Source organism: Aedes albopictus, chromosome 2, assembly GCF_035046485.1.
Source record: "Aedes albopictus strain Foshan chromosome 2, AalbF5, whole genome shotgun sequence".
NCBI classification, from domain to species: domain Eukaryota; kingdom Metazoa; phylum Arthropoda; class Insecta; order Diptera; family Culicidae; genus Aedes; species Aedes albopictus.
In genome coordinates, this window is record NC_085137.1 from 491,405,600 (window position 1) to 491,426,993 (window position 21,394).

The following is a 21,394-nucleotide window of genomic DNA, read 5'->3' on the forward strand; positions in this document are numbered from 1 at the left end:
AGGGCCGATCAACGACGGATCAAATGTTTACCCTGCGGATGATCCTAGATAAATTTCGGGAATATAGCTTGCAGACTCACCATCTGTTCGTTGATTCTAAAGCAGCGTACGATTCAGTGAAAAGAAATGAGCTTTGGCAGATAATGTCAGAACTGTGAGATATAAGATGTACTGAATAAAGCTGTGATAAAGAGAATGATCACAGCAGGCGATATAGCGCATTTGAATGTGATGCAACTGTCAAGCAGACAATGTTAGCATCCCTGCTTGCGTAGCAACAACTCCAGGCGTCACCCAACCACGTTCACTCTTGCCACTTGCGAACCAACGCCAGCCTGGGTAAGTTGTGTGTGCTGCACTTGAGGGGTGATTCCTTCCCAGAGAAATCCTAAACTCCACATTGGCGAATTCCTGCCAGTTTTTCGTTCATTTGCGAAAAAAAAAATCGAACCAATTTATTATTTTGCTGGGAGGAATCACTCTTCAATTTGCATGCAAAAGAGAGAAAATTACGACAACAACAAAAGTGAAAAATGTGGTGTGATATTCATCGTGAGCTCCGGATGGTGCATGCTTCCGGATGCGCTTGGACAATTATTGAGGAAGAAATAAAACACGAGAAAAATAAACCAGCATCAGTAACTGGTAAGGAAAAGCTATAGTGATTCTGTTATTTTGTGCTTACAGCGTGTTGTTTGCCGTGGGGGAAAACCTCCGGCAATGTCCGCTGCCGAAAAGCAAGGTTAGAAAGATCCTGTTGTTTTGCATCGTGCAAATGTCGGATCGAATGCTTACAGCGTGTTGTTTGCCGTGGGGGGAAACCTCCGGCAATGTCCGCTGCCGAAAAGCAAGGTTAGAAAGATCCTGTTGTTTTGCATCGTGCAAATGTCGGATCGAATGCTTACAGCGTGTTGTTTGCCGTGGGGGGAAACCTCCGGCAATGTCCGCTGCCGAAAAGCAAGGTTAGAAAGATCCTGTTGTTTTGCATCGTGCAAATGTCGGATCGGAAACTTACAGCATGTTGTTTGCCGTGGAGGGAGAATCCCGACAATGTCCGCTGACGAAAAGCTAGGTTAGAAAGATCCTGTTGTTTTGCATCGTGCAAATGTCGGATCGAATGCTTACAGCGTGTTGTTTGCCGTGGGGGGAAACCTCCGGCAATGTCCGCTGCCGAAAAGCAAGGTTAGAAAGATCCTGTTGTTTTGCATCGTGCAAATGTCGGATCGGAAACTTACAGCATGTTGTTTGCCGTGGAGGGAGAATCCCGACAATGTCCGCTGACGAAAAGCTAGGTTAGAAAGATCCTGTTGTTTTGCATCGTGCAAATGTCGGATCGAATGCTTACAGCGTGTTGTTTGCCGTGGGGGGAAACCTCCGGCAATGTCCGCTGCCGAAAAGCAAGGTTAGAAAGATCCTGTTGTTTTGCATCGTGCAAATGTCGGATCGAATGCTTACAGCGTGTTGTTTGCCGTGGAGGAAAACCTCCGGCAATGTCCGCTGCCGAAAAGCAAGGTTAGAAAGATCCTGTTGTTTTGCATCGTGCAAATGTCGGATCGGAAACTTACAGCATGTTGTTTGCCGTGGAGGGAGAATCCCGACAATGTCCGCTGACGAAAAGCTAGGTTAGAAAGATCCTGTTGTTTTGCATCGTGCAAATGTCGGATCGGAAGCTTACAGCATGTAGTTTGCTATGGAGGGAGAATCCCGACAATGTCCGCTGATGAAAAGCTAGGTTAGAAAGATCCCGTTGTTTTGCATCGTGCAAATGTCGGATCGGAAGCTTATAGCATGTTGTTTGCCGTGGAGGGAGAATCCCGACAATGTCCGCTGACAAAAAGCTAGGTTAGAAAGATCTTGTTTACATCGTGCAAATGTCGGATCGGAAGCTTACAGCGTGTTGCTTGTCGTGGAGGGACAGTCCCGGTAATGTCCGCTGACGAAAAGCTTGGTTAACAAGATGGCGTTGTTTTCTTTCGTGCAAATGTCGGATCTGAAGCTTACATCGTGTTGTTTGTCGTGGCCGATAAATCTTAGCAATGTACGCAAAAAAAGTATTAGACAAATCCCGTAGTTTTGATTCGTGCCGTTTATCAAAAGGTGTCGTCAATGTCGGCTAGCCAAAAGAAGGATTATGTTGATGCAGTTTGTTTTCTGTGGCTAGTGTTTCAATGAATGACGATGCTTTATTCTCTTTATCTATAGATAGATTTATAGATTATATATAATGTATTTTATTAGATATCTCGAATTTAAACGACGGAGCAATGGGATAAATTCGGGCATAAGGTTGAATAAAGACTCAAAGAGCAAGATAAAAATCTTTTCAGAACCACACAGTACCAAAGCGGTAATTTTCTTAAATATTACAAGTATAGAGCCTTGCATTACAAACAAAAATTCAACAAAATCACATATGATTTTTAAGCATTGCCCTCAAAACTATTTTGAGAGCAAGGACGACTGTATCGAGCGACCCCGAACGAGAGGAAAAGAGAGGGAGAGATAGTGATGACGTCACTGTGCAAGCTACCATTGCTCGTCGGAAAACATCATTCCTACAATTAAGTACTATAATGATCGATCTTTTTGGAAAAAAGTAGCGGCGGCATAGTCAGAATGGTACCTCACAATGAAAACTGTATTCGGCAGCCATGGCAGCAGCTGCAACGTATGTGACGATCCAATATAACAGTTAATTATGTTGAATGGTTGTAAGTAAATACTCCAAATTGAGTTACGGAAATTCAATTTTATGTTCAAAAGGTGTAAAACTTCTTTAGAGTAGAAGAAGGATGTGAGATATAAGATGTACTGAATAAAGCTGTGATAAAGAGAATGACCACAGCAGGCGATATAGCGCATTTGAATGTGATGCAACTGTCAAGCAGACAATGTTAGCATCCCTGCTTGCGTAGCAACAACTCCAGGCGTCACCCAACCGCGTTCACTCTTGCCACTTGCGAACCAACGCCAGCCTGGGTAAGTTGTGTGTGCTGCACTTGAGGGGTGATTCCTTCCCAGAGAAATCCTAAACTCCACAAGAACATGGTTGTTTCGTCCAGCGGTTGATCAGACCCCACGTTGTGTCTTATTCCCCCGGGAATAGAAAGACGACGAACTACTTCTACTCCGATTTATTGGCGCACCACAGAGAGGCAGTGCTCCTGCTCTGTGGTGGTACTTTTGCTTACAACTAATTACAAATGGGATGAGCTGCCGCTTTTATAAGTGGCAGCGATAGTACGGACAATCAAACATGCACACAAAGTTCAATGCGCTAAAGGCTAGCAACACGCAGCCCAGAACGGCAATGATAATGCCGTTGGGCGGCTTGCAGCTAGCAGCAGAAGAATGAGATGACAAAATTAGCCTAATTGAATGCAACGCTGCTGGGCTGAGGGTGCCTGGGTGACGCCGTTCATGTGCTGCGCCAACAATGATTTTCCGGCGAAACTAATAAGGCTGATACGCGCAAAGCTGGATGGATCAAAGTCAAGTATTCGGATCGCGGACGAAGTGTCTACGTCGTTCGTGACCTTGGATGAATTGAAGCAGGGGGTGCTCTTTCAAATTTATTGTTCAACATTGTACTCGTAGGAGCGATTAGGAGGTCAGGCGTGCAAAGGAATGGCTCTATCATCACACGGTCGCACATGCTCCTCGGTTTTGCGGACGATATTGATCTCATCAGCATCGATCGTAGGGTAGCGGAGGAAGCTTATGCTCCTCTGAAGAGAGAGACAGCGAGGATAGACGAGTACATGATAGCGGGTAGCGACAGAAGCAGGCCTAGTGGTGTTTGTGCTGAGGTAGTGATTGATGGGGATGTGTTTGAAGTTGTTGAAGAATTTGTTTATCTTGGAACACTTGTGACAAGTGACAATGGAGGCTTTCCACGGACCAGCACGAATCCATTTCAATCGATGTTTTTAATTTACTTGATATTTTTGTATAAGGAGTGTATCGGAAAGTAGTTGAAAATGTTCAGAATGCTCTATCTCGAAGCTGGATTGGTCTTTTCATTTCGGTTCTTCTATGAAATCTTCAGAATATAGTTAAGTTTAGAATACCTTGGAAAAATTTGAAAAATGTTTAGTATTATTGAAAATATGGTTAAATGAATACACCGCAAAAAATAAAAATCTGCGCAAAATGCAATTTTGTTATGATTTTTCAACATTTTTAAAATCTATAGCGAGAAAAATTTGTACGATAAAAAATCTGGAAAGTATTGATGCTTGTTAACAGTTATGTACACATAACATATCATTCAACACCGACTTTCAAAATTCATATTTTCGATAGAAAAATCTCCCATATCTACAAAATGGTCCACTCCAAAAAACGTCTCTTTTTTGGTCAAACTTTGAAGTTCTGCTTTTATTATCTTAAAAGGCTATAAAATTCTATTTTTTGCTCTAACTTACTCGTCCTTAAATTAAAAAAACATACCCTATTTGAAAAATACGAATTTTTCATTTTATGTATTTTTTATTTGCGTAAACATGATTTGGACGAGCATTGAAAAAAGGGGTTCCTCAAAAATGGCCTTTTTTCATTTTTAAGAATTGCGCTTAAATGCAGTGGAGATTTTTCCTGAAAAAAATAATTTAACTATATCATGAGGATTCTGGAGCTTATTATATTTGCACAAAAAAGTTAACAATTTTCGAGCATTATCGAACTTTTTTCGCAATTTCAATTTTTTAGAGCGTGTGCAAAAATTTAAAAACATGCGTTTAGTAATCTAGGTTAAAAACCCAGTTAAAAGACCATTTTTAGAAAATCATAAAAGCCATTTCTTTTTTTCAAGGATTTATACAGTATCTCCAAAAATAAAATTGCCTAAAAGTTGTATTAAACTATTTTTTAGCCTATTTTAAACATTTTCAACTACTTTACGATACACTCCTTACTATTCCTTTTCATGTGAGAAACCATTTTTTCATATCAAAAGTTCATATTTTATCTCGACTAACTTTCAAATAGGGCCTATGAAAAAATGGAACACAAGCAAATAAAAAATTATAACACGGAAACGGCTTGTTCGATCGGAAAGGTGTCTTCAGCAAAGTTGTAGAATAATATATGGCGGCTTTCAGAAAAATACACATTGAAAAATTTATTTAGTTTTTCTTCTGAAAAAACTGAATTTTGTTACTAAAAATTAAATATCTCAAAAAGTTATTTTTTTACCTTCGTGTTTTTTTGTGAGAATAAAGTTCATTCTGTTAGCTATCATCTGTAAATTTTTTATAGTGGTAAAAAAATGTACAAAAAAGTTACGGCACTTTGAACATTTTTGGTTGCGTGTTTTTTTAGAGTGCATGACGAATTTCCCGCAAACTAGATTTTGGGGTTGGCAGCACCCTCTCAGATTTCAATGGAATTGTGTAGGTATGAAGACTATGTACTTTAAAGCAACGTTGCATACTTTGTTGTTTTTTTTAAATTTATCTACACTAATATTTGAAAAGGGCTTAAGTTTTTGACTATTTTATTTATACCAATATAACTTAAAAATAACATGACCTGCAAAAAAGTGTGGTATGTGTGACTTTAAGGAATTTGTGTAAACTTTCAAGTAAAAAATTGAAATATTGAAAAAACGATCACGCTAAAAAAAGTTAAAAAATAAATTGAAGTCAATTTGGAATACATGCCCATTTGCGAAATTAAATTAATCCTATTTCGGAGAACCAAACCCCACACCAACCAATAAGAATAGAATTCAAAATGGATCAAAGTAATTAAATTGCTATTATCTAAATCTAACCCAACACAAAATGTTTTTTTTTTTGAGTCAAACCAATTTTTGGGTATTTTTATACGTGGATTTTCACATATTGATATTGAACATAGCTTTACATGTTTCAATTATAAATCTATCCAATACAAAGAATATAATTTAGGATTCTCTTTTGAACCAGAACACCAGATTTGTTACACAGAAATTCAGAACATCAACCAGAAGTCTAATTTCAACTTAAAAGTTTTCTTATTCATAAGAGAATAAAATAAATACTTTGCATTAGATAGACTTGTGATTTAAACATATGGAGCTATGTTTAATTTAATATCTGTAAAAAACGCCCTGGATAAAATCTTTTGTTTTCTACCGAAGAGAAACACGCAAAATGATGACATGAAGTATTTGTTGTTAGGAACCGTCCATAAAAGACGTAGCATTTTAGAGGAAGTTTATGATATTGCTAGGAGCCTTCTATTAGGTATAGGAGAATATACTTTAACACCTATGTGCCTGTGCCTCATTTTGCACCCTATTTCAAAACTTTAAAAATCTGATTCTCAGCCGTTTCTGAACGAAAATTTGTGAAATTTTGACAGTTGATCTCAAAATCCTTCTAGTTTATGGAACCGGTATCATGGTTCCGATTTTTTCCGTTGTTCCGGATTTATGGCCGTGAGTACTGGGGTAACCTCCTTATCAGATAGAGGTGCAACCTATAATTCGCCTTCGAAAACTAGCTTGCGGCATTCCAAACTTCATGTTTTTGCAAAACAAGAGTATTGGAGCATATTTCTAGAGATGCTGAATACACTGGCCACTTCTCCGGATGTTCCGGAAACCTGGTGCCCTCAGGGAAGTGGCCACTTTCTGACCGGTTCTGAAACCTAGCTTGCGACATATCAAACTTCATGATTTTGCAAAAAAAGACAATTGGTACATGTTTTGAGAGATTTCGGATACACTGGTCACATCTCCGGATGTTCCGGAAACCTGGTGCCCCCCAGGGAAGTGGCCACTTTCTGACCAGTTCTGAACCCTAGCTTGCGACATATCAAACTTCCTGATTTTTCAAAACAAGATTATTGGTACATGTTTTGAGAGATTTCGGATTCACTGGCCACGTCTCCGGATGTTCCGGAATCCTGGTGCCCCCAGGGAAGTGGCCACTTTTTGACCGGTTCTGAAACCTAGCTTGCGACATATCAAACTTCATGATTTTGCAAAAAAAGACAATTGGTACATGTTTTGAGAGATTTCGGATACACTGGTCACATCTCCGGATGTTCCGGAAACCTGGTGCCCCCCAGGGAAGTGGCCACTTTCTGACCAGTTCTGAACCCTAGCTTGCGACATATCAAACTTCATGATTTTGCAAAACAAGACTATTGGTACATCTTTTCAGAGATTTCGGATACACTGGCCACATCTCCGGATGTTCCGGAAACCTGGTGCCCCCAGGGAAGTGGCCACTTTTTGACCGGTTCTGAAACCTAGCATGCGACATTCAAACTTCATGATTTTGCGAAACAAGACAATTGGTACATATTTTGAGAGATTTCGGATACACTGGTCACTTATCCGGATGTTCCGAAAACCTGGTGCCCCCAGGGAAGTGGCCACTTTCTGACTGGTTCTGAAACCTCGCTTGCGACATATCAAACTTCATGATTTTGCAAAACAAGACAATTAGTATATGTTTTGAGGGATTTCGGATACACTGGCCACATCTCCGGATGTTCCGGAAACCTGGTGCCCCCAGGGAAGTGGCCACTTTCTGACCGGTTCTGAAACCTAGCTTGCGACATATCAAACTTCAAGATTTTGCGAAACAGACCATGATCATGTTTCTAGAGATTTCTGATGCACCGGTCACTTCTCGGGTTGTTCCGGAAAGCTTATATGTCGCAAGCTAAGGTTCAGAACCGGTCAGAAAGTGGCCACTTTCCTGGGGACACCAGGTTTCCGGAACATCCGGAGATGTGGCCAGTGTATCCGAAGTCTCTCAAAACATGTACCAATAGTCTTGTTTTTCAAAATCATGAAGTTTGATATGTCGCAAGCTAGGTTTCAGGACTGGTCAGAAAGTGGCCACTTTCCTGGGGACACCAGGTTTCCGGAACATCCGAAGATGTGGCCAGTGTATCCGAAGTCTCTCAAAACATGTACCAATAGTCTTGTTTTGCAAAATCATGAAGTTTGATATGTCGCAATCTAGGTTTCAGAACCGGTCAGAAAGTGGCCACTTCCCTGGGGGCATCAGGATTCCGGAACATCCGGAGACGTGGCCAGTGTATGTGAAATCTCTAGAAATATGGTCCAATACTCTTGTTTCGCAAAATCATAAAGTTTGATATGTTGCAAGCTTGGTTTCAGTACCGGTCAGAAAGTGGCCACTTTCCTGGGGAAACCAGGTTTCCGGAACATCCGGAGATGTGGCCAGTGTATCCGAAATCTCTCAAAACATGTACCAATAGTCTTGTTTTGCAAAATCATGAAGTTTGATATGTCGAAAGCTAGGTTTCAGAACCGGTCAGAAAGTGGCCACTTCCCTGGGGGCACCAGGATTCCGGAACATCCGGAGACGTGGCCAGTGTATCCGAAATCTCTCAAAACATGTACCAATTGTCTTGTTTTGAAAAATCATGAAGTTTGATATGTCGCAAGCTAGGTTTCAGGACTGGTCAGAAAGTGGCCACTTTCCTGGGGACACCAGGTTTCCGGAACATCCGAAGATATGGCCAGTGTATCCGAAGTCTCTCAAAACATGTACCAATAGTCTTGTTTTGCAAAATCATGAAGTTTGATATGTCGCAATCTAGGTTTCAGAACCGGTCAGAAAGTGGCCACTTCCCTGGGGGCATCAGGATTCCGGAACATCCGGAGACGTGGCCAGTGTATGTGAAATCTCTAGAAATATGGTCCAATACTCTTGTTTCGCAAAATCATAAAGTTTGATATGTTGCAAGCTTGGTTTCAGTACCGGTCAGAAAGTGGCCACTTTCCTGGGGAAACCAGGTTTCCGGAACATCCGGAGATGTGGCCAGTGTATCCGAAATCTCTCAAAACATGTACCAATAGTCTTGTTTTGCAAAATCATGAAGTTTGATATGTCGAAAGCTAGGTTTTAGAACCGGTCAGAAAGTGGCCACTTCCCTGAGGGCACCATGTTTCCGGAACATTCGGAGAAGTGGCCAGTGTATTCAGCATCTCTAGAAATATGCTCCAATACTCTTGTTTTGCAAAATCATGAAGTTTGGAATGCCGCAAGCTAGTTTTCGAAGGTGAATTATAGGTTGCACCTCTATCTGATAAGGAGGTTACCCCAGTACTCACGGCCATAAATCCGGAACAACGGAAAAAAATCGGAACCATGATACCGGTTCCATAAACTAGAAGGATTTTGTGATCAACTGTCAAAATTTCACAAATTTTTGTTGAGAAATGGCTGAGAATCAGATTTTTAAAGTTTTGAAATAGGGTGCAAAATGAGGCACAGGCACATAGGTGTTAAGAGGGGAGGAGCTGTCAAAAATGTTCTACTAATGCTACCGTGATTTCGAATGCAGCGATATGGTCAAACTCAAACATTACAGAATCCTTGAAAAAGGTCCAATAAGGACCAAAACGTCTGGTTAAGAAAACATATAGTTCTTTTTGATTGACCAAATTAGACTGAATTGCCAATTAAAGATATCATCCAACGTACAGTCGATCACCCAAAGAAAGTCAAACTCAAAGCAATAAACAAGTATGTACGACCACGATTTTCATCAGTCAACGAGATTGAAACTTTCACTACAAATCATTTTATTGCAATAGGTAAATATCATTTAAAATAAAAAATCAATAATTTTGCTTTCGGGATGAAATTGATCAGTAAATGAAATACCTTTGCATGTGCCAAAAATATGGTTTCCACCTGAATTAACAACCCCAGAATGCGAAATGCTGCGCAAAAGTTTAACGAGTTTTCTCAATTTTTAATTATTCAAGTTTTAAATTTAATAAATTTCATGAAAACGCCTTAAAGTATGCACTTTTCATACTGAAAAAGTGATTACTTCCGAAAAGTGCAATTTTATGTATAAATTTGAATATTTATAAAATTTTTGATTATGAAATCGTGTTTAGCAAATACTTGGCAGCTAAAAGCATCCATTCGAATATTCATTACATGTGCGATACAACCACGGTAACAAAAGTTTGAAAGGGTATTTGAGGTTCGCCAAACACGCAATTACGGAAAATATTGAATTTAATACAGAAATATGTGACTAATTGACTGTAAAACATGTAACTCATCATTCAATAATCCTTTAGCCGGATGATGGTCATTTTCTACAAATTGTTTTAAGTTTAAAGCAATATTTTTAACAAATGAACATGACCCTCACGTCGATCAATTTCACCCCACTGATCAGTTTCACCCGAAATCACGGTACCTCAGAAATGCTTTTCTTCAAAAGTGCGCATCTTGCGATATATGGCAAAATTTTCAATAATTACAAAAATGTCATGTTTTGCAAATTGAAATAATTTTTCTTATTTGCATTTTTTTTTTACTTTTAAAGCGTATTGACATTTTTCAATGTTATGAAAGTTCACATGATTATCTAAAAGCCACCCATACATAACTTTTTTGTAGGTAATGTCATTTTTAAGTTATATTGATTAAAAAACGGTCAAATACTTTAGACCTTTTCAAATATTAGTCTAGGTAAATAAAAAAAACAACGTATGCAATCTTGCTTTAAAATACGTCTTTAAAGCTAAGAAATTCCATCGGATTCTGAGACAGTTTTGCCAAACCCCTACGGCGAGTTTGCGTGAATTCGTCATACACTCTAAAAAACACACAACCGAAAATGTTCAAAGTGCCATAACTTTTTTGTACATTTTTTTACCATTATGAAATTTCTACAGATGGTAGCTAACAGAATGAACTTTATTCTCACAAAATATCACGAAGGTAAAAAAATAACTTTTTGAGATATTTAATTTTTAGTAACAAAATTCAGTTTTTTTAGAAGAAAAACTAAATAAATTTTTCAATGTGTATTTTTCTGAGAGCCACCATTTATTAATCTACATCTTTGCCGAAGACAGTTTTCCATTTAAACAAGCAGTTTTAGAGATATGATTTTTCATTTGCATGTGTTACATTTTTTCATAGGCCCTATTTGAAAGTTAGTCGAGACTCAATAAAAAGTTTTAATATGAAAAAATAGTTATTTATATTGATTAGAACAGCTGTGCAAAATTTTACGCAAATCAAAAATGCAAAATTAAAAAAAATGGATTTTTTTCGTGCTGCTTCGTGGAAAGCCTCAATGACGTTTCCCGTGAAGTGAAAAGGCGTATTGCAGCTGCGAATAGGGCCTTTTGCGGATTGCGTAGCCAGCTTAGGTCCCGTAACTTGCAAACGCAAACAAAATTCGCTCTGTATAAGACGCTGATTCTTCCGGTTGCCCTCTACGGTCACGAAGCGTGGACTTTAAAGGAGGTAGAACGAAAAGCTTCTGGAGTTTTTGAGCGCAAAGTGCTACTGACAATTCTCGGTGGGAAACAAGAAAATGGAATGCTCGGAATATCCAGAAATATTACCACGTAGTTTATGGATAGCCCCATAAGGATAACTTTTAGAAATGTAAATTTCAATTTGTATAACTGACACAGTGTGGGACCATTTGAGCACTTTAGTCAGTCAACTTTATTCTAATCGATTTTAATTTTTAAACACGACAGGATACTGCACGTATATCATATGTGTTGTACTCATAGACGTTAAAATTGTAAACGAAATATGTGAGCTTTTCTCATGCTCACCCTCTGTTCCCCTATTTTTCCAAATTCGAACCATCAGCCATCAGGGAACAGAACGACACGTGCGAAGCGGGAAAACACAAATTCCTCATGCCGACCGTAAATACCTTCTTCAGATATTGAATATTTTCCCTTTCTTGCTCATTTCCACAGACACCCCCTCAACATGGCACTGCTGATCTACAGCTCGTTGGTCCTGTGCTTGGGAGCAGCGTTAGCATCCCAGCACTCACCCTATTCACTTCAGGTGCGTAACCGCAATACAAATTGCCGCCCATTCCATGGCAGTATAGTTTCCCACTTTTCCAATTCATTTGCATTTTGAACTTTTCCGGTATCCTCCCGGTATGCTTCCCATTCTAGGCCGCCGTGGATGCTCTGCACCGGCGAGAAGCTCAACTGGCGCTGCAGGAAGAGGGCAACGGCGAATCGTTAGACGATGAAGGCTACTGGCTAGAGAGTAAGTATTTGCCGGGGCATTTCTCGGCAACGCAACGGCGCAATTAAATGCCGAACGCATTAACATTCCGCGTTTCATGTGCAGCATCCGATGGGCAACCGGCGGCGTACCGACCGAACCGGCAGCAGTGGAACAAGATCCTGGCCAGTTATTTGCGGCGGGATGATGACATGGACGAGGCGCCGTACGACCCGTACGAACTGGAGGCCCGCAAGCGGTCCGTTTTCCGTGAAAGGGACGGTGAGTTTTCACTTCGATTAGGCCCTCTAACTGGGGAACTCTGAATCAGATTATCAGCACATACTTTAATTTGTCGGAACTAGAAAAAAACATTGTTTTGCGAAATGATATTTTTTCTACAGGGTGCGGCAGGAAAAAATGCGAAAAGTTTAAGGCCCTATCACACCCCAATTATGGGCTCTATATGACTATTTTTTCATGTCAGTGTAGCAGTCAATATCTATATTTTAGCACTACAAAATAAAAATGAACATATTTGATTTTTAACATGTGGTTATGTACGCCTAGAAAGTGGGTATCAATAAACTAAGCGCCCAATGGTCATAACACAAAATGGCTAAAGCAGTAAAAAAATAGCTTTAATTTGATGAAAAACCAGGCTATACTGATCCAGAGGCATGTAATTTCACATAATAGATGAAATAAGGTTTGAAATGAGGTTTGAAGTTAAAAAACACTTTCGCATTTTTTCCTGCCGCATACTGTAATCGTTTCAACAGTATTTCTATAATTAACCTGTGACAATAACCTCCGAGCAAAGTCTGACCGCAAATTGAAAACTGATTGTTAGGCTGTGACATTGCAAATTATTATAACTCAGGTTGTTGTCGTTTTGCTGTTTTAATGAAAGCACAAAAAGTTCCTGTGACTGCAACTTATAAAAGAATCCTGCTATCAGTAGTGATAGCAAATTGATAACAAGTGTTTCTAACAATAGCAGAAAACATTGAAGTCGTTGAATATAGAGTTTTCCGGATGATTCTAAAACATAAATGTATTGAGATGATTGCACTAATGTTATTGGTAGAGTTATTACACATTTCTGGCCCAGAAGTTTTAAAATTACCTAAAAGCTAGACATTTATAATACTTAAAAATGAGGATAGAATGATTTTTTTTTGTTTTTGGTTATGCATAGGGGGTCATGAGTCCAAGTTTCCACATGCAAGTCCAAGATCTCGCACCATACACCTTGGAATTTGGAAGGAAACTCTTCAGTCCGGCGGCTTATATTGTCGTGGTCGAAACCTGAAGTTTACTGAACGTCGGACGTAATGCGCTGAACAGCGGACTTGGCCCTCTATCCAGCGCACTATGTCCGACGCACGTCCGACACACGGTTTAGAATATTGTGCCTTGCAAGATAAATCCGCGAAACGCGATAGTCTTCTTCTTTTCCATCAAGTTGCAAAAATATGACCGCAGCACTATGAGCGACCTGATGGTCAGAAATTCTACATGCGGCGCTTATATCAAATCCACATGAGGCTGCGGCGATATGGCCGCGAGGAGATGCACGCGATACAGACGCAATGTGGAAATGGAAAAGATGAAGCCGTATCTCCCTGCAGCAACACTAAATAACATCCCGATTATTAAACACAAAACCGACGAGGTGATGCGTGATGCGTGTGCATATAAGTGAATCAATGTCGCGATAAATATTATTACGATTTCTGGCCACCTGAGTTGCCATTGTGTTATCTTTTGTTTTGATATGAACGGCCTGAAGGCTGCTGCGATGCTGCTGGGTGGGTGACAGTATCTGCTCGATTTTGACATTGCGTCTGTATCGCGGGTATCTCCTCGCGGGCATATCGCCGCCGCCCAATGTGGATTTATTATGAGCGCCGCAATAAAAGTCTTGAATTAGGATAAGGATTAGTTAAGGACAAGGTATTTGTAGTATAAAGCGCAAATTTTATAGAGCACCGTTTTCTAGAACCGTTCAATGGATACGGCGGAAAATGCATCATGCTGATTGTTCAGTAATTATCAATATCGTGATGCACTTTCATCTAAATCCGTTTAACGGTTTTAAGTTGTTATCAATTATGCCAGCTGTAAATGTAGCTTAGTATATTGGTGAATTCATTTGCTACTAATTTCTACGTTTCTCCAAAATTGATATGGGGTGAAATTAACAAAAGCAAATTTTCTTGGGAATTGGAAATATTGGAAATTTAAATTTTATCACAATTGAATATAAACTTTAATTTATTTAAAATAAAATAAATTAGGAGTGTATCGGAAATTCACTGTAAACTTTCACAATAGCCTTAAAAAAATATTCGAAATAAACATAGCTTTATTTTTGGAGACACCATGTAAACCTCTGAAAGAAAAGCAGTTCTGATTTTCTAATATAAATCAATTAACTTAGAGTTTTATCTCAAAGATTGCACACATGTTTTCAAAATTTTGGACACCTCCTAAAAAATTGAAATTGCGAAAACTGTGAGAAAATATTTAATTATTTTTTTCTTCTTTTGCGCAAGTATATTCTTTTCCAGATGATGATATGTAGGTATATGGAAATTGTTTTTTTTTTCAAGAAAAAAATCCTAATCATTTTAGCGCAATTCTTAAAAAAAGGCTATTTTTTGAGAAACCCTTCTTTATGCATCTCCAAAGAACTAACGCAAATAAAAAAAAAACATTAAGTTTTTTTTTATCTGTATTAACGAGATTTTTAGCCCTAGGCTAGTTCATCTCGGGACCCACACTTTACTTCTCTTCCGGAGGAAGAACTCACATTTTGCGAGTTTGTCGGGAGAGCGATTCGATCCCAGGTCCTCGGCGTGATAGTCAAGTGTTCTAACCATCACACCAGGTCCGCTCCACAACACATTAAGTTGAAAATTCACATTTTATTTCGATCGGGCATGTATTTGAATTTGAAGAGGTAGTTTATTCAGAGAATAGAGTTTTATCACCTCTGAAGATATTCAAAACAGAGCGTCAAAGTTCGACCAAAAAAAAGGTGTTTTTTGGGATAGACCATTTTCTAAATGATGGGGGTTTTTCTATCGAAAATTAGAATTTTAAAAGTCGTTATGAGTGATATGTTATGTGTACAAAACTGCCTGCTGATAATATTTATTATTTCTCTGATTTTTCCTCGTACACATTTTCGTCGCTATCAATTATTGAAACGGTATTTTTTTTTTTTGATAACATTCCGTACAGATTTTTTTTTTTTTTTTTGTGGTGTACTATCTACCATATTTTCAATAATAATTTCCGATACACTCCTTACTTCAGTGATCACCAAACTGCGACCCTCTATAATGATTTTTTCGGCCCGCGGACTGATTTTAAAACAAATTGAAATTAGGCCCACCGAATATTTAATTGAAAAAAAAAATGAATTTTCAATACTTCATCTTGCTACAAGTACAAGATGAAAATTGGCTACTGTTAATTTCATGAAGAATTATTATTTAACCCTCTAATACCCAACCCTGCCTTTAGACGGGGTATAGTTTGAACATTTTTGTAATTTTTGTTTCGTCGACAAACATTTTTTTTTGGATTTTTGGCTGATATTTATGACTATTATGTATATCTCAAAATGGTTTTTGGTGTCTTTTGAAGCTTATTTACGTTTTTTAAAAATCATTGAAAAATTGATGTTTTAGTCACCTTTCAGAAGTTATTGTATATTTTTTATTGAATCGCTTCAATTTACTTATTTTAAATTTTTCCTCAATCATACTTTCGTAGTAAAATAGTTCAAGGGAATCAAATACATTCTAAAATTATTTTTCTTAAAATAACACGGAAAATAAAATTTACACGCCGATAAATAAATTGTAAACACAATTAAATTCTAGTTCAAATCAACAGATTTTTCAGTTTACTATAGCGACTAATTCTTTTTTAGTTTAAACTGAACTGTTCCATTGTTTGATAATACAAATGTTTTCATTTGACGAAGTTTTTTACAGTTCGTTAAAACAAACAGAGTTTTGGTAGTTTCAACATAAAATAACAGATTGTTTGAAACGACTGCACTTTTGACACTACCAAAGCCGGAATGTAATTGTGTTGGTGACGCCAGCTCCAGTGGCAGCTCGGAAATCTATTTTTAAACACTCGGCTAGCGGATGAAAAGGAGAACGAATAAAAAAGACAAAAAGGTGAAACCGACCAACTTTTTGTGGATGCTGTCTTGAGTACCTGCGCATTATCCATCACGGCTAAAACTGCACTTTGAAGTTAGGGTGATGGATTTGCTACACTTTCCTTGTTGTGGCGATGTTTGGGGTAAGAATTTTAAAGATATGTGAATGCTTCCGGGTCATGTTTGTGAGCCCTATTTTGTTGAAACAAACGATTTTTTAACGTTACATGGAATGATAGAAATTGGTTGTTTTCATCGATAAACTCTAAGTAAGAACAAAGAAATATAACTTTGGAATAAGTAAATGCTCAGTTTGAAAATCAACCATGTGTTTTATTGTTTTAAATAAGCCTCATTTTTCTGCGTGTATGAAAAAAATTTAAAATAAAAATATTTCAACAATTATCATAAAATCTCAAAATGTTTTCGTCTCAAAAAATCCGTCAAATAGGCTTCCAGGAAAAATATAAAAATGTGGGGATCGAGAATTAAAAAGAATCATCTTCCAAAACATGTTTAAATTAAATTTAGATAACGAAAAATGATATTTAGATCAAAATCAAAAATTAGGGTATTAGAGGGTTAATATGGAGCAGGAATAAACTACTAAACATTTTCTAAATTTCTTCAGGCTGTTCTAAATTTAACTATATTGTGATTATTTGATAGAAGAACCGGAATAAAAAGACAAACCATGCTTCGAGGTTTAGGCTTTAATGAGGGAATCTAGTTCGCCAGAATAGGTCTTGCTCCTGGGCATTTGAGGTGGATCTAAGGAAGTTTCCAGAAAGTTCCCAGAGAACAGAGGGGTTCCAGCGGCATTTTAAGGAATTGTTTCAGGGGATTTGAGGAGCCTTTTATGGGCGTTCTGTCAAGATTTGTTGGCGTTTTAATGAGATGACGGGGAATTTAGGGGTGTTTCAATAGTATTGAGCGGGTTTCAGGGACGTTTCCAGGCACTCAAGAGGCTCCCAAACCCCCGAAAACTCCTCTGTAACCGATGTTTCGGGTGGCTTTCTCAGTCTTTAAGTCGAGAACGAATTGTTTTCTACTCTCCCGATGTTTCGGCCGAAGGGTTTTGGCCTTTCTCAAGGGTCGCTAAAACATGTATTTAACGATGATGATTAACCTGGGCTTGTTAGGGGAATATCTGTAAATAAAAAGAAAATCGCGTTAAGTACTGTTCCTTTGAATTCCACTAAGAATTTGCATCCTTTGACAGATACGTATTTCGACCTCAACTGTAAGGTCGTCTTCAGTGTCTTGTACCTGACTTGAGTCGAGTCAAGTACAAGACACTGAAGACGACCTTACAGTTGAGGTCGAAATACGTATCTGTCAAAGGATGCAAATTCTTAGTGGAATTCAAAGGAACAGTACTTAACGCGATTTTCTTTTTATTTATGTATTTAACACTTAACATATAACATTTAGCATAAAACATGTAACTACTCACTAGTGTCTATCGTCTCCCGTGTAGATAGTTGCCTAACCATTTGTGTTTGGCCTGCCTTTTCATTACCTGTCTGATATAATAAGGTTACTATTTTTAATTTGGTGTACAATTTTACCTAACTTACTGATTTTTATAGATTTTTTTAATATGTTTAGTTTTGATTGGACTTCACAGCACTGTAACACTTCCGTAACGCCGTAAAATTCTCTGCAACTTCCTGAAATTCCCCCTTAACCCGTTAACGCCCAAGGTGTCTCACAATTTAAATCTTCAAAAGAATTTGTTATCAAAGGTCAAGTTCCAATAAAATAAGCATGATTTGATGAAAAAAATGGAAGTCTATGGTGTAGTTCCAAAAAAATTCTTCATTGTAGGTCCTCAATATCTGATAATTTTCTTGAGCTCTACTTCAGCACAACTTCTACGCTATCGTTATATGCTGATCCGTATAGATAAAATGCAGCTCTTAACAAGAGAGAGAGATGATAACCACTCAAAAGAAAAGAAAGAGGACTTATAAATTGTGGCAGAAATATAACCCGATAAACGCCTAAAAGTATGTAATGCATGGTTCTTGTAATTTCATGTAGTTTCGACCGCAGTGTTCAACTTTTCTCATTTTTTTAACAAATCAAATAAAGAGAGCTCACTATGTGTGGCATAAGCAAACTTTAAAATACTTTAGAAGTTAGATTTTACACAGATAATTATTTCTAATAAAGTAATTGAGTTTTTCCTTCAGCACCCCACACACTCTCTTTACGTACTCACCATACGTAAACTTTTCAGAAGTTTTTTTATATTTAAAAAAGATTTTTTTTTATATTTAAAAAAGAAAAACATTACTTATTCCATTTAATTTGTCTCCTTTGACAGATGCGTACTTCGATCTCAACTATATGGTCGTCTTCTGTGTCTCATATTTACAGGTATTCTACTAACACGCCCAGGTTCATCATCATTCCATGTTTTGATATAAAATTTCAACCAGATATACTCTACACGGCTTCTCCACTTATGTTTGTACTACTTTATGATTGTTTATTCGTGAACAATATGTAAATTTTATGGTGTTATTCTGGGCACTAACAAAGTTATATCGAAAAGATAATGTGAAATCCCCGAATGAATCCCGGGAGGATATACAGAAGGAATTCTGAGAGTCATATCTGGTAGAGTTCTGAGGGAATCTCAACTGAAAGCTTGGTAGGAATCTCTGAAATAATCACAGAGAAAATCCCGGGAGGAATTGCTGTATAAATCCCGAGCGAGGATCCCGGCTCATAGAAAGAATTCCATTAGGATTCTCTGAATATGTTTCGACAGAACATTTTGAAAGTATACTAAAATGAATCTGTGAAGTAATTCCTGAAGAAATCCGTGAAAGAATGCTGGGTAAAATTTCTGAATTCTGAATTTCAGGATTTTCTAAAGCAATTCTGGCAGAAATCCCTGAAGTTATTCCTGAAGGAATCCCGTAAAGAATACCTGATGTATTCCTTAGAGAGATCACGACAGGAATGCCGGCCAGAAGCTGAGCAGACATTCCTGCAAGAACCATAGAAGATGTCTCTATGATCTAGGGTTGCCTGAAAACAATCTCGGAAGAAACATATATTTTTTTCATATTTTTTTTTCGGGAGGGATCCCTTAAGGAATAACAGCAGGAATCATGGAAGGAATCTTTGAAGGAATTCCAGCACAAATCCCTGAAAGAATGCAGAAAAGAATAACTAACAGAATCCTTTCAGGATTTTCCAAAACAACGCCTACAAAAATCCCTGAGCAATCCATACAGCAATCTCGGAAGCAATATCTGAAGGAATCTCGGGAATAAACCTGAGAAGATTCTCGAAAGGAATGCCTGAAGAAATCCTGGAAAGAATTCCTGACGGTATCTCAAAAAAGAACCTCAGCTCTTCTAATCTCATCTCAATTCTTCACCCTATTCTCTAGCCTCTACCTTACTTTCTTCTTTGCCCTCTATTCCAACCCTCTATCCTACGCTCTATCATAACCTTCAACCCTACCATCTGCCCTACCCTCTAAACTATCCTCTACTATAACCACTGCCATATCCTTTACCGTACCCTCTAGTCTATATTGTGCTTAATCGTACCGTCTACCCTACTCTCTACCCTAACATTTTTCCTACCCTCAAACCTACTCTCTATTCTACCCTTCTCCCTACCGTCTACGCTATCCTCTACCCTAAGCTTCTACTCCACTCCATCTACTCTATCATTCACCCAAACCCTCTGTCCGACCGTCTGCTCCATCTTTTATCCTACCCGCTGCCCTACCATCTACCCTTTAGATACGCATATTGCATGGTATTATAGCTCAAGCTTCCATTCCGTGGCCACTAACTTGGGTATGGTCCGCCATCTTGGGTTTCAAAATCGCGTCGGATATTCATTTTTGAGTTCTACTCATGAAGCCCGATCGATAGATACCCATATTGCATGGTATCATAGCTCAAACTACCATTCCATGAGCGCCATCTTGGATACGGTCCGCCATCTTTGATTTCGAAATAGGGTCAAATATCGATTTTGACTTCTACTCATGAAGCCCGATCGATCGATACCCATATTGCATGGTATTATAGCTCAAACTACCATTCCATGGGCGCCATCTTGGATATGGTCCGCTATCTTGGTTTTCGAAATAGGGTCAAATGTCAATTTTTGACTTCTACTCATGAAGCCCGATCGATCGATACCCATATTGCATGGTATTATAGATCAAACTATCATTCCGTGGCCGCCATCTTGGATATGGTCCGCCATCTTGGATTTTAAAATGGCGTTAAATATTGATTTTTTTACTTCTACTCATCATGCCCGATCGATCGATACCTATATTGCATGGTATCATAGCTCAAACTACCATTCCATGGGCGCCATCTTGGATATGGTCCGCCATCTTGGTTTTCAAAATAGGGTCAAATGTCGATTTTTGACTTCTACTCATGAAGCCTGAACGATCGATACCCATATTGCATGGTATTATAGATCAAACTACCATTCCGTGGCCGCCATATTGGATGTGGTCCGCCATCTTGGTTTTAGAAATAGGGTCAAATGTCGATTTTTGACTTTTACTCATCAAGCCCGATCGATAGATACCCATATTGCATGGTATTATAGATCAAACTGCCATTTCATGGCCGCCATATTGGATATGGTCCACCATCTTTGATTTCAAAATGGCGTCAGGTATTCATTTTTGAGTTCTACTTGTGAAGCCCGATCGATAGATACCCATATTGCACAGTATCCGAAGCAGCATTGTCGTTAAAAAGCATATATTCTGGAGTTTTGACCGCCATCTTGGAACCTAAGCCGCCATTTTGAATTTAAATATCCTTGCTACCATCCTAAGGAATGTTTGATTAAAAACTCTGCCGAAGAAATGAACTGTAAATTATTAACCATAGTCAAGATTCCAGGGAAATAATTTTTTTTTCGCATTGGAAATGATGCTCACAGTCGTGACAATATGCATTCTTTGCAGCATTGTTTACGCCACCTAGTGAACCAGTCATATACTATATTGTCCACTATGAGCAAGGTATGGGTGTGGAGAACATCTTCTCTGAAGAAAGTATTCTAAAATTTTGCATAATTCTGGAAATATTCACATCCAAAGGACTGTCCTATTTATAGGACGCTGGGCGGATATGGGTTAACCCTTCAGGATGCGCGTCGTTGTAAAAAGTACAACACCACCAAAAAACCTCGTTGGCCGTTT

General features: G+C 38.4%; 1 protein-coding gene across 1 annotated transcript in view; it reads left to right on the forward strand.

Annotated features, from left to right (window-relative positions):
• The window catches only part of LOC109423318 (uncharacterized), a 136,837-nt gene that overhangs the window by 67,082 nt on the left and 48,361 nt on the right, over positions 1-21,394 (forward strand). Inside the window, exons 2-4 of the mRNA XM_019698249.3 lie at positions 11,729-11,822; positions 11,939-12,035; positions 12,120-12,275. Coding sequence (XP_019553794.3) covers positions 11,742-11,822; positions 11,939-12,035; positions 12,120-12,275 — 334 coding nt within the window. The 5' untranslated portion in view covers positions 11,729-11,741. The remainder of the gene's footprint in view (positions 1-11,728; positions 11,823-11,938; positions 12,036-12,119; positions 12,276-21,394) is intronic.